The sequence below is a fragment of the Rutidosis leptorrhynchoides genome, unplaced genomic scaffold, assembly GCF_046630445.1.
Source record: "Rutidosis leptorrhynchoides isolate AG116_Rl617_1_P2 unplaced genomic scaffold, CSIRO_AGI_Rlap_v1 contig252, whole genome shotgun sequence".
NCBI classification, from domain to species: Eukaryota; Viridiplantae; Streptophyta; class Magnoliopsida; order Asterales; family Asteraceae; genus Rutidosis; species Rutidosis leptorrhynchoides.
Window position 1 is genome coordinate 31,693 of NW_027266500.1, and position 14,387 is coordinate 46,079.

A 14,387-nucleotide genomic window follows, 5' to 3' on the forward strand; every position below is an offset into this window, starting at 1 on the left:
TCACCAAATCTCTACTCATACTCAAGCTAGCTCATCCATCACCACTTATTTCAATCAGCTCCGAGCCCTTTGGGCTGAACTTGAAAGCATCAAACCACTTCCCATTACTGACGCTGCCCAAGCTGCAATCCTCCATGCTCATTATGATGAGATCAATCTTCATCAGTTTCTTATGGGACTTAACGAGTCTTATATAGCAATTCGAGGTCAGATTATCCTGATGAATCCAGTTCCAACTCTCAGCAGCGTTTACAATATGCTAATTCAAGAAGAGTCTCAGAGATCCTACTCACCTCAAGTCCACACATTGTCGAACATGTCCAACGATCCTACTGCTATGTATTCTTCTGCTGGCTCCTCCTCTTCTGCACCAAAAACAAAGTTCAATGGCAATTGTGATCATTGTGGCATAAAGGGACACAAGAAATCTGAATGCTACAAACTTGTGGGGTTTCCACCGAATTTTAAGTTCACAAAAACTAAACCTAGAGCTCACAATGTCATCACAATTCACCTGCTCTAGTGGCTGCGATAACCAATTCGCCCACCTCTGATACTGATCAATTTTCCTTTGCACCGCCACCTGTGTTCACCCCTGCTCAGTACTCAAAACTTCTCAGCTTGCTTGAATCTTCTACATCACCTCCATCATCCAATTCTGTCTCCATGAATGCAGCATCGACCTCATCTGCGCCACCAAAAGGTAATTCATGAAACTGGATCATAGATAGTGGTGCAACGAATCATATGGTGCATAATTTAATTGATCTGCATAATATAAATCACATAATGACATCATAGGCTGTGCATTTACCTAATGGAAATCATGCAAATATATCTCATTCAGGAACAATTGACATATTATCCTACATTCAACTCAAAAATGTTTTGTTTGTCCCTTCTTTTCATTACAATTTGCTTTCAGTCCACAAATTAGCCAAAGAATCCCAGTATTTTCTCTCTTTCTACCCTGATTTCTGTCTATTACAAGATATCCACACTGGAATGGTCAAAGGGATTGGCAGGGAACACCATGGCCTTTACTATCTAAAGACACAAACAAATCCTAATACGAGAAAAATATTCACGACTACGGCTATGAACAACTGCTCGGATTTCTCCACTTGGCATCATAGTTTAGGTCATCTAAATTGCACTTTCCAAGTTGCTTGTATCAAATAAGATTGCCAGTAATAAAACAGATGTGTCTTCCTGCTATATTTGTTCTCAAGCAAAACAGTCCAAGTTAGCATTTCCACATAGCAATTTTACTACTCATAAAGTTTTTGAGTTAGTTCATATAAATGTATGGGGGTCATATCATATTCCAACACATCAAGGACAGAAGTATTTTTTTAACACTTGTTGACGATTTTAGTCGTTATAATTAGGTTTATATGATGCATTCTAAACTTGACACATTCAAATACCTAAAAGAGTTCGTTCAATATACAAAAACTCAGTTTGACACAAAAATTAAGAAAATTCGATCTGATAATGGTACTGAGTTTTTCATTCGACAGTGTTCCGAATTTCTTACTTCTTTAGGTATTTTACATCAGCATACATGTCCATATAAACCTCAACAAAATGGCTTAGTGGAAAGAAAACATAGACATATTTTGGAAGTTGCTAGAGCACTTAGGTTTCAATCAACCATGCCAATTAGATTATGGAATCACTGTGTAATTACTGCAGTTTATCTTATCAACAGATTTCCAACACCAACCATAAACAATCAAACACCCTTTGAGAGATTATTCAATAAAATACCAAATTTGCAAACACTGAAAACCTTTGGTTCTTTAGCATATGCAAAGAAGCCAAATGTCACAAACAAATTTGAATCTAGGTTTAATCTATGTATTTTTATGGGATATCCTAAACTGCAAAAAGGGTATATATTGTACGATATTACCTCACAAAAATTCATGGTCAACCGGGATTTGATCTTCCATGAATCGATCTTTCCCTTTGCTGCTCAATCTGCCACACCCTCATCTACATCTCCTTCCTCCGCATCATATGATCATGATGTTCCCTCTGCTGCACTTCCATCACTATAAAATCCTTCGCCTAATTCATCACTCCCTCTTGAGATTGCTGCAATGCATGATAACCATACTACTGTTGCACAAGTTGTTGTTGCAGATTTACAGCCTGATATTGCCACACTACTTGAACTTGCTCAAGAAATTGTTCTAGTTAGAAAATCATGTCGAAATGTTAAATCACCAACATGGATGAAAGACTATAAAACAAATACAGCTTCTACATGTCTTATCCGATTTCTGCCAGCCTATCTTATGAGGCATTACAACCTCAATTTCGTGCATATTTGTCCAAATTGGACTTGATTACAGAGCCTACATGTTGTGAACATGCAGTCAACGACACTTGTTGGGTGGATGCTATGAAAAAAGAACTGGATGCATTACATAATAATAACACTTGGCAGTTAGTTCCTCTTCCTCCGCACAAAAAGGTTATTGGCAACAAATGGGTATATCGAATTAAATATCAGGCGAATGGTGAGGTGGAAAGATTCAAATCCAGGTTGGTGGCGAAGGGGTTCAAACAAAAGCATGGAATTGACCACAATGAAACTTTCTCACCCGTGGTTGAACATGTGACAGTTAGAAGCGTTGTTTCCCTGGCTGCTCGATATGATTGGCAATTATACCATATGGACGTTGACAATGCATTTTTACAGGGTGATTTAGAGGAGGATTTCTACATGAAAATTTTACAGGGACTTTCCAATTCAGGAGGGGACTCACGTTTAGTGTGTAAATTGGTCAAGTCCCCGTATGGTTTGAAACAAGCATCGAGACAATGAAATTTTAAACTTACAGCAGCTCTCACTCAATCAGGTTACATTCAATCCAAGCATGATTACTCATTATTTACAAAGGAAGTCGGAGGTAAACGAGTTATAATGATGATTTATGTAGATGACCTACTTATTATTGGAAATGATGCAACAATGATCACATAATTGAAGAAAACTTTAGATACTCACTTCAAACTCAAAGACCTTGGAGTTCTCAAATATTTCTTAGGGATGGAAATAAGCTGTAAATCAGAGGAAATATGTTATGGAATTGATTGATGATATGGGTTTAAGTGGTGCTAAACCTATGAGTACTCCGTTCGAACAAAATCTAAAGCTAACTACTAAGGAATATGATGACTATATCGAAACACAATCTGAAAGAAAGATTAAGTCAAACGACAAACTACTTGTTGATCCAAAGAAATACAAGAGGATAATCGGCAGATTACTGTATTTGACACTAACCCGACCCGACATCAGTTATGTTGTCAACCATATTAGTGAGTTTATGCACAAACCGAAAGAGTCACATTACCAGGCTGCAATTCGCATTGTCAGGTATATAAAAGCAGAGCCCGAAAAAGGCTTGTTCACGGGAAAAGACAACTCACTTGTTCTTAGAGCATTATGCGACTCCGATTGGGCATCTTGCATCCTCAATCGACGCTCTGTGACGGGATTCTGCATAAAATTAGGAGAATCAATTGTATCATGGAAATCAAGGAAGCAACGAATTGTATCGAGATCGTCGGCAGAAGCTGAATACAGGTCTATGGCAGACACAGTTTCGGAACTTACTTGGATTCGAGGAATGATTGCTAAGCTCGGCGTTACAATCCCACTTTCGGTCGAATTGTTTTGCGACAGCCAAGCAGCACTTCATATCGCAACCAATCCTGTGTATCGTGAAAGAACAAAACACATTGAAATTGACTGATTAGGGAACAAATTCAAGAAGGATTAGTAAAGAAAAATGACATACCGACCAAAGATCAGCCCGCTGACCTTTTTACAAAGTCTCCGAACTTGCCTCAACATGATTTTTTCGTTGGAATATTAGGAATGAAGAATATTTTTGGGCCTCAAATTGAGGAGGGGTGTTGAGAAGCAATTTGGGCCCAATTGACAATGACAATTGAAATTCACAGATATAAAATATTAAAATATAGTAAAAAAAAATCAAATTATTTTTAATTTATATACCGATAACATTGTATATAGAATCAATCACTAAAATCATAATTCCAATCTTTACACTAACAATACTACTACGACGTATTATGGGGCGTTGATATAAATATTATTGGGTCTGGGTGTCTGTTTATTTATTTTAAAATTCTTACTTTACGTCACTGGAAGAATTTGCACGCCGCCCCTATAAGAGAAAGAAACTTCCTTAATTGAGTATTAGGTTTCGTCTTCCAGTTTTATCGTTAACTTAATTTTTTTTTTTTTCATGTTACAGTAAGGGAAAACTTGCCTTGACCAGTTGACCGTATGGAGAAAACATTCATTTTTAAATTTTAGATGCTAAGGATAGATGGGTTTGAAAGTTGATAAAAGATTGTACAAATAATAGGGAATTATAATAAATTTAATTATATTACTATATTTAATAAAAAAAGTGTTTATGTGTGTTGTGAATCTTGTATAGGATAAAATGATGAAATTATTATTTTGTGTCCTAATAATTAATTAATTAATATCTGGCTCAGATCTAACGTTCAAAAATTATTTTGACGATGAAAATTATTTTTTTATACAGATAAAAAAGTCATGCGATTCCATATATTAAGTTTTTAAAAAATATATTATAAGTTAGAAGGAACAATAAATATAAATAAACTAACAAAATACATCTTTGATATCTAAAAATTATAAACTAGAATATATTAATTTTAATAACCATATACTAGATGATAAATATAAAGCTTTGAACTTATAGTTTATACTAATACATATTTTTAAATTTTTTTAAATATATTTGAAAAAATAATATATATATTCATTATTATTAATTAAATTTATTTATTTTTAAAATATATATGAAATTTTTAAAAAAATATATGTATTAGTGGAGGGTAGAAATATTAAATCGTAAACTTACAACTAGTGGCTAGTGCAACACAGTTTAATTTTCTGGACACTTGGCAGCATCTCAGGCCACCGACTCAACTAAACTATCCAGTGCATGCGTGGACCTACGTACACGAAGTAACGAACTTCCTACTCCTTTGAACTGTCCATCTCAAACAACTTTCATATATGTGATCAGAAAACGTAATTTAAAAGTACGGAGGAGTGGTTAATCATAAACTCAATTAAAATCTGCATAACAAAAGTATAGAATATATCATTATGATCTATTGATTTATATACTACTCCCGTCTCTATATTAATGTAGTATGATTTTACTTTCATATTACATGTAAATTACATGCTATCTCTATTTTATAATAATTAATATTTTGAATTTGAATGGTATGTCTAATTAATTAAGTATATGAAAAATATTTTTATAAAAAAAAAATTTCTTAAATTTTTTTAAATTAAATAAAATATCATGTATAAATTTAAAAAACATTTTTATTATAAAAGATATTCCTATTACATCTAATTATTATATATACCATCAAAATTTAAAACATCAACTATTTTAAAATGAAGAGAATATAAACTAAACATATTTTGAGATGGGAATGGTACTTGAAGAATAATTAAGATTGTTAGAGTTAATTATGAAGATTGTTGTTAGCTGTTGCCTCGTTTTAAATAAGAAAACTTCCTACAATTGCATTTTCTTTGACAATGACAAATAACAATAAAATTAAACAATAAAAGATCTAGGTAGTGCCGATTGAATCTCTAAAGATTATAAGATAAATGTTATGTGGTGATTGATCATGTCATATAAATGAAATATTTTGATTGTAGGAGGAATTAGCCAATTTGTCAGCGATATCATTTCTCTCTCGATCTATAAATGTGTTTAACGATCCATACGATTTTATATAACTTCAAAAGATAAAAATCTCTCTTTTTATGCTTAAATAAAAACATCTTCAATATTAAGAAAATATCGACCTTCAAATAGTTTGAATATATCCTCCATAATATTTTGATTGATAATTTCATGTGCCGTATCGTCATTCGAAATCATATTTAAATCAAAATCCATCTAAACATACAAGATAAAATAGTTGAGCTAGTCAAATTTCTTTCCAAAATGAAAGATAAAAATTGTAATCATATAATCTTCATATACATAAATCAAATAATTGATACTTACTTTCTTTCTCATAAACCGCACATAGGAAAGAGGTGTTGGTTGTACCGAGGAGGAGGAGAAGACATAATAAACCAAAAAGAAAAAATCATGGAAAACATATACAAAATACCGAGATCTTTAGAGGAGTTGTGAGAAAAAAAAATGTGGAGGGAGTATGTTTTCACGTAACAAGAAATTATTAAAGGAAAAATAAATAAATTTTAAATTTTTTAAGAGGGAAGAGGAGTTTTTATATAATGATGGTTAATTAGTATAGTTACACTAAAATTATTTTTGAATTTATTTTATTATAATTAGTTTTATTTTTATTTTAAAATAACTTATTTAATTTTTTATGTGTGAAATTTTACTATCTATAAAAATATATAAAAAAATTATATTATTTTCATCTTAAAATACATAATGTTTAATTAATATGATATAATATGATTAATAAATTGTGATAAGATGTTTTTTAAAAAAATATTACTTAAATTTTCTTAAATTATATAAATTATTTATTTAAACATCAATTTAAACTAAACATAATCTAAAAAATATTTTTTAAAATAAATATCTTCAATATATCTATACAATTAGATCATATTTCATTAATAAAATATTATATATTTTAAGACAGAATAATTTTTCAATAAAATAGTAGTTAAACATTAACTGGTTGGAACTCTAAAAACAAAAAAGGTTCGCTAGTTAATTTACTCATGTATTCAAAGTTCGATCAGATTAAAAGTCAGACCCACAAACCGTCAAAAGGCTATTTATTATTTTATAAAAAGGAAAGCCGATGAAGGCTCCCATGAAGTATCATGGAAACACACTCCCAAGCCACATATATATATTTTACACTCACACACAACTCTATATATATATAGTCCAAAGTAATCCTTCACGCACGCCGAAGACCAAAAAAACATGTTCACAGAAATCGAAAAACTCAGAGCTAGAACAAAACCAATTAGCCAAGCTAAAAGCAAGATGATCATCCATCATGTTCTTTGTAAAAGGCACCCAAAACACATACAATCTCCAGGCGTATGTGCTATTTGTTTAAGAGAAAAGCTTGCACAAATACAATCATCGTCTAAATCTAATAGTTCATCATTAGCAGAGGAATCTTGTTGCTCAACTACTTCTTCATTATCGACTTATTATTCAGAATCCGGTTCGGAATCTTCATCTTATGCCAATTCTCCGATGCATCGTTTTCGATTTAGCACAAGAGAAGGATATAATCAAAAGGGATCTGCGTTCTCTTTGTCAAGTGTGCTTACGAAGAGCAGATCGATGGCTCATAAGTTCAGAAATAAAGAATCGAAAACTTGTGATGATGATAAAAACATGAAGAAGGTGATGAAGAAGAAAAATTGGTTTTTGTCCAAGTTTAATATTCATTCTAGAAGAAGAACGGGAATCGATGAAGACCAATTAGGGCAACACCATTCTACGGCCGTGGCAAACTAATCTTAGTTAGTTCCATCATTATATTTTAATATGATATTGTTCACTTAATTTATTCATTTATTTATTTAATACAAATATTTTTTGAAAATTTTATTAAATTTAAATTCGTCTCTTTGTACTACAAATTAATCCCCTATTTCAATGCATAATTTTTTAATTCTTTTATTTATTTTCTCCATCTCTTGTTTGATATATTTACTGTTAGAATTTGGAAATTAGCGTAAGTTTGCATTGAAGAGGAATAGTTGTTGATATGAAAAAGATATACAAAAGTTAACTATGCGTTGATTATAAGTTGATGTAATGATTCTCCTGTTGGAACTTGGAAGTATCATAATAGAAAGCTTTAGTTATATATATATATAGCTCATACATGTACTTTTGCGCTGGCAATTTATACGTACGTACCAGTATTGTACCTTAATTACATATTATTTATGCGTACATCGATCAATTCCCAGCCTAGCTAGCAAAATAAAATCTTAATGTGTATTTATTTAATCGCCACTCATAACTGAACAAAAGATATTGTAGACAAATAAACAAAAGCTCTAAATAAATTATTAATTTATTTTACCGCAGTTCTATTGGAGCCTTCCTTCGTTTGTTCACAATATATTTTTTCCATTCATCAGCCCTCTATTTAATTAGGTATATTTTAGGTTTGTTTCTTGTGGAATGAGAAGACAAAAATTCCATATGTAAACAGCAAAGCGACATGCTGGCACCAAGAATTTTCTTGAACGCAACCGTAAGTATTTTATGTTTAAAATATGGTAGTAGTATAATTTCTTAGGTGACAGCTGGTAAACCCCATTAATTAAGTGTATTAAATTCCGGATTGAGTTTATTAATTCCGGGTTTCATTAAATGTATTGTCAGAAAAGTTGAAAGTAATTAAAGCTGGCAAAACACAAATTGAAGTTGGCAAATGAAAATCCCATATATGCAATTTCAGGGCAATTTCCCCCTATTCAAACTTCAAAAGCTTGTGCATGACAAAGTAAAAAAGCGACGACGTGTCTCGTGTTACTTAATCACAAGACGAGTCAAAAGTGAGTACTTATTTTAGACTCTGTCTTAATTTGAAAACTCAAAAAGTTTCTTAATTCAATCAAACTATTTCTTTCCAATTTTATCATAATTCTAAATTTAAGTTAAATATAAAATTAAGAAGATTTAATAAGTTTATTGATTATAATTTTTAATATTATAAAAATAATTATTATTAAAATATGAATTAATTATAAATTACTCAAATCGAAGGTTGTAGTATCTTATATATAATAGCGAGATCTTTCAATTTTAAATCTTATATACAATAGCGAATTCAATTGCAAATTTTATTGTCAAATCAATATTTGACACATGATGTTTTATTAACGAATAATAATTTGACATATATATTTTAAAATTTTGAGTTTAATTAGGTTTCAAATTATGATTTTAAGTGAATGATATTATAATTTTTCTTATTCTAACTAAGAAATCAAAAACCAAATAAAAACATAATAATTCTTAATAAAATTCTACCAATTATTTTTTCTAATATAATAATTTTATTTCTAATCAATTTCCTATCTATTATTTAAAAATTTATTCTTGATAAAAAAATAATACACTATAATTTTCTTTACTAATTCTTTTATTAAATAATTTTTTAATTAAAATTCATTACATTCTTTTTTTTATTCCTAACTAAAACGGGCACGTCTTCTCTTTTCCTATTCAAACGGACATATTATTAAAACAAATATTTCTAATCAAATTATAATATATATTTTTTTAATTTTTTATTAAATTATTATTTCTAATAAAAATATATTATATTTTTTTCTTATTTTTTATTAAAAGATGTATATCTTATTTTTCAAATAATTAATATTTTTTTTAATTAAAATTTATTATATTTTTTTCCTATTCCTAAATAAAAAAATACATATTTTTTTTCCTATTCAAACGGACATATTAAAAAAAAAATTCTTAATCAAAATATGATATATATTATTTTTTTTATAATTTTGTTTTATGAAATTATTATTCTTAATAAAAATCCGCTATATTTTTTTACCTGTTCTTAATTAAAATTGATGCATCTTATATTCAAGCAATAGGAACAACTAAATTAATTAGATGCAATTATAAATTTTATTATGAAATCAAATCTTGATATGCAACTTTTACATTTTACTATGTTTATTATTTTTTATTTTTTTAAATTTTAAAACTGTAGATTTTGAAATAAAATCTAAATAATTATAATTGATATAGAGTTAAAATAATTACCTTTTATATAATATTTGGCATAAATTTAATAATTTTTAATACGAATAATTATTATATAATTTTTTATATGATATATGTATTTAAATTATTAATTTTTAAATACATGGACTTCCCGTCCGTTGGACGGACTATTGACTTGTATGTATATATATAATTCGAAATATTTAACATAATCTAAATTGGAGAACATTAATACTCCGAGTCCAATAAGAATGATTCGATACTGAAGAAGATAAGAAGTATTTTTATATATATATTGTTATATCTTTAAAACATATCATTTGCATATTATATAGTGTACTGACATACAGTATGTACAATGAACCAAATAAATTAAAGAGAAAATCAAAAACACTATTTCACAGAATAAATCAATATATTTACTTTCCTAATATAATCTAATATTTTTCTTCAAGTTGGAGCATATATATTATATATGCCAAGCTTGTTGCAGACATAATTATTTCGAGGACTTCTAATAGTCTTTGTGAATATGTCTGCCAGTTGATCATTAGAGCAAACTGGTATGGTGATGATCTCTTTAGACATAACCTTTTCTCGAACAAAATGACAATCTACTTCAATGTATTTTGTTCTTTTATGAAAAATTGGATTGAAAGCTATATGCATAGCTGCTTCATTTGTTATCACAATACAACCTCATTTGTTGAGTATCCCCAAACTTCAACTGCAGAAGTAATTGCTTGACTCCAAATAAGCTCATAGGTTGTCTTAGCCATAACTCTATACTCAGACAACAACATTCTGCTTTTTATTCTTCCAAGAAACCAGATTTCTTCCAACAAAAATACAATATCCTGTAGTGGATCGTCATAAATTAACTCTTGTCCTGGAGTTTTTTTGATGTATTTCAGAATTCGTATAATAGTATTCTAATGACTTAGGCGAGGATCTCGTAGAAATTGACTCACTACACCTACAACAAAAAAAATGTTAGGTCTAGTGATTGTTAAATTGTGCAACTTCCCAACTAATCTTCTATATCTCCCAGGATTTGCATACGTCTCCCCCTCATCTGGTAGCAGCTTGGAATTAAGATCCATTGACAATTGATTGGTTTGCAATCTAACAAACCAGTTTCTTTAAGTATGTCCAGTACATATTTTCTCTATGAAACCATAATACCATTCTTAAATTGAGCAACTTCAATGTCAAGAAAGTACTTGAGCTTCCCTAAATCCTTGGTCTGAAAATGATTGTATAAGTGTTTCTTTAATTGAAGAATATTTTCATGATCATTCCCTGTAATGACTATATCATCAACATATATCACTAAATAAATACATCGACCGGAAGAAGAATGATAGTAGAAGACCAAGTGATCAGCCTCACTTCGTTTCACACCAAATTTCTGAACAACGGTGCTAAACTTGCCAAACCACGCTCGGGGAGACTGTTTTAGACTATATAGAGAACGACGAAGCTAACAAACGATGCTATACTCCCCTTGAGCAACAAAACTAGGTAGTTGCTCCATATAAATCTCTTCCTCTAGATCACCATGAAGAAATGCATTCTTAATGTCCAATTGATGCAAAGGCCAATGACCAATAGCTGCCATAATAAGGAGAAGACGGACATAAGCAATTTTAGCTACAAGAGAAAAGGTATCCCCATAATCCAAGCCATATTTATGGGTATATCCCTTGACAACTAATCCTGCTTTATGTCGTTCAATATGCCCATCAAGTCCAAATTTAACAGTGAACACCCACAACATCCAACGACCGTTTTTCATGGAGGTAAAGAGACCAGCTCCCAAGTGTCGCTCTGCTCAAGAGCCAACATCTCATCAAGCATTGCCTGTTTCCATTCTGGAAGTGAAAGGGCCTCGATGGAATTTTTAGGAATAGAAAGAAGATAAAGAAGCAACAAATGAAGAATATGATGGAGACAATATATGAAAGCTCAACAAATTTTAGATATGATGAGGATTTCGAGAAGACCTTGTACCTTTACGAATGGCAATTGGAAATTCTTCATTATCCAGGCTCGTGGTGGGCGAAGTTAGAGTAGGACATGATTCAGGGGAGTCATTTGTGTCTATCATTAGAGTTTGTGGTCGCCTGTGATAAGTGAGAAGAGGTGGTGTTGTTCACCATCAATTTGGGATGACGAAGAGACATCTGAAGGACTGGAAGACTGTGGAAGGACATCCTGCAGCGAAGAAATAAAAGACCCAAAATATAGGTCAGGAAAGGCTTCGGAGACAACTTTAGACTCAAACTTAGAAGGTTAAAAATATTGAGTATCCTCAAAGAATGTGACATTTGCATATATGTAATATCGATTATTTGTAGGAAAATATCATCAATATCCTTTATGTAATCTGGAATATCTAAAAAACTCATTTGACGGCACATGGTTTTAATTTGTCCAAACCTGGAGAAAGATCATGAACAAAACAAGTACTTCCAAAAATACGAGGAGGAACATGATACAATGGTTCTTGAGGAAACAAAATGGACTAAGGAATCTGGTTTTGAATAACAGAAGAAGACATTCTGTTTATTAAATAGCAAGCTGTTAAAACAACATCACCCCAATGACGACTTGGCACATTTTTATTTAACAAAAGTGTACGAAGAATTTCAACCAAGTGTCTATTTTTCCTTTCAGCTATGCCATTTTGTTGAGGTGTGTGAGGACAGAAGATTGGTGTAGAATGCCTCGTGATGATGATAAAAATGAGGAAAGAGCATTAGCAAAATATTCTTTTGCATTATAAGTCCGAAGAACCTTAATTGTCTTTCCAAATTGATTTTATATTTCATGATAAAAGGTGGTAAATATTGAAAGGAGTTCAGAACGTGCTTTCATAAAAAAAATGCAAGTACAACGAGAATATTGATCAATGAAGGTAACAAAATATTTAAAACCTAAAACAATATTGATAGGACAAGGACCCCAAATATCATAATGAATAATAGAAAAGGGAGACTCGACAACTTTATTATCACTTGGAAAGCTGGTGCGAACATGCTTCCCAAGTTGACACGGCTCACAATTTAAAGTTTTTATTTTTGACAGATTTGGGACCATTAACTGAAGTTTAGAAAGACTTGGATGCCCTGATCGTTGGTGAACAAGATCAGGGGACTCAACAGCAGCACAAATCACAGAAGAAGAGGATTGGAGGTAATATAGCCCATTTGATTCATGTCCTACGCCAATCGCCCGACCCGTACCACTTTCCTGAATAACAAAGAAATTATCATAAAAATATACTGAGCATTGAGTGTACTGAGCATTTGAGTGTACGGGTGAGTCTACTTGTAGAGATCAAATTAAAAGGAGATCCTAATATAAGCAGGACATTATTTAAAGGCATGGAGGGTATATGAGATGCATGACCAATTCCTTTCGTGAATGTTTTTGAGCCATCTGCTAAAGTAATAGAGTGAGGAGTCTTGGGAATACAGATAGAGGAGAATAAGGATCTATTACCAGCTATGTGATCAGAGGCACCTGAATCAATGATCCAAGGCCCTTTACCAGAGTGAGAATGAGATGCGTTGACTGAGGAGGTACCAGCTTGAGCAGCAGCGGCAACATTAGGTTGTGCCTGTTTGGCAGCTTTCATTTGTTGATATTTTAGAAAATTTTGTTTGGATATTTTCATATCGGAATCTTCGTCCGAATGGGATACATTTGCTGTTTTATCCGAAAACCCGTGAAGCGAGTAGCATTTTTCAATTGTATGTCCTCTTCTTTGACAATAAGAACATGTGAGCGGAGGATCTCGACCACCACGTCCTCCTCGACCACCTCGATTTCCATTTCCAGAATTGAATGCCATTGCTAAAGCTTCATGTGATTCAGATGAATCATGATTTGATTTAGGTGAAGGAACTCGGAGGAGACGAGTAGTAAGATTTTTATTATTGGAACATCTTCACATGTCAGGATTTGATCTCTCACATGCTCAAAGTTTGAATGCATCCCACGTAGGATCAGTACCACGTAGAGATTTTCTAATATGTCCAGCATGCCTTGAAGTGTATCAAAAAACATCTTCAGTTCTTCAACAGCTGTTAGAGCGTTACATACAAAACTTGTCATGTCATGATCTAGCTGTTTTACCGCAGCTAATTTCTGAGCTGAATCATAGAGCTGTTGAATATCATTAACAAAAACACACTGAGCTTTCTTCCAAAAAATATGACAAATTTTGAAAGCCCTAAAATTGACCAGAATAGAGGGTTCAACAGATTGCCATAACAAAGCACATAATTGATAATCAAACCTTTCTCATTGGGTTCGAGTTTCTGCAGTGACATCTCTAGCAGACTTTTCAAGATGGTCAGAAAAACTCTGACCTAAAAACCACAACTCTACTGATGCAGACTAGGCAAGATAGTTTTTGCCATTCAATTTTTCAATGGTTATTGTAGGGTTACCGGTGAAAGCACAAGGCATGGTAATAGGCGTGGTTATAGATCTAGAGGATATATTTGACTCAATAGACATGGTTTAGGATTACCTTTGAACAGA

At 31.6% G+C, this 14,387-nt stretch overlaps 1 protein-coding gene across 1 annotated transcript; it reads left to right on the forward strand.

Moving 5' to 3' along the window:
• Positions 1–3,098: 3,098 nt before the first annotated feature.
• Positions 3,099–3,773, forward strand: LOC139882273 (uncharacterized mitochondrial protein AtMg00810-like). The gene has a single exon (XM_071866629.1). The coding sequence runs from the start codon at positions 3,099–3,101 to the stop codon at positions 3,771–3,773; it is 675 nt and encodes a 224-aa protein (XP_071722730.1).
• Positions 3,774–14,387: the final 10,614 nt, after the last annotated feature.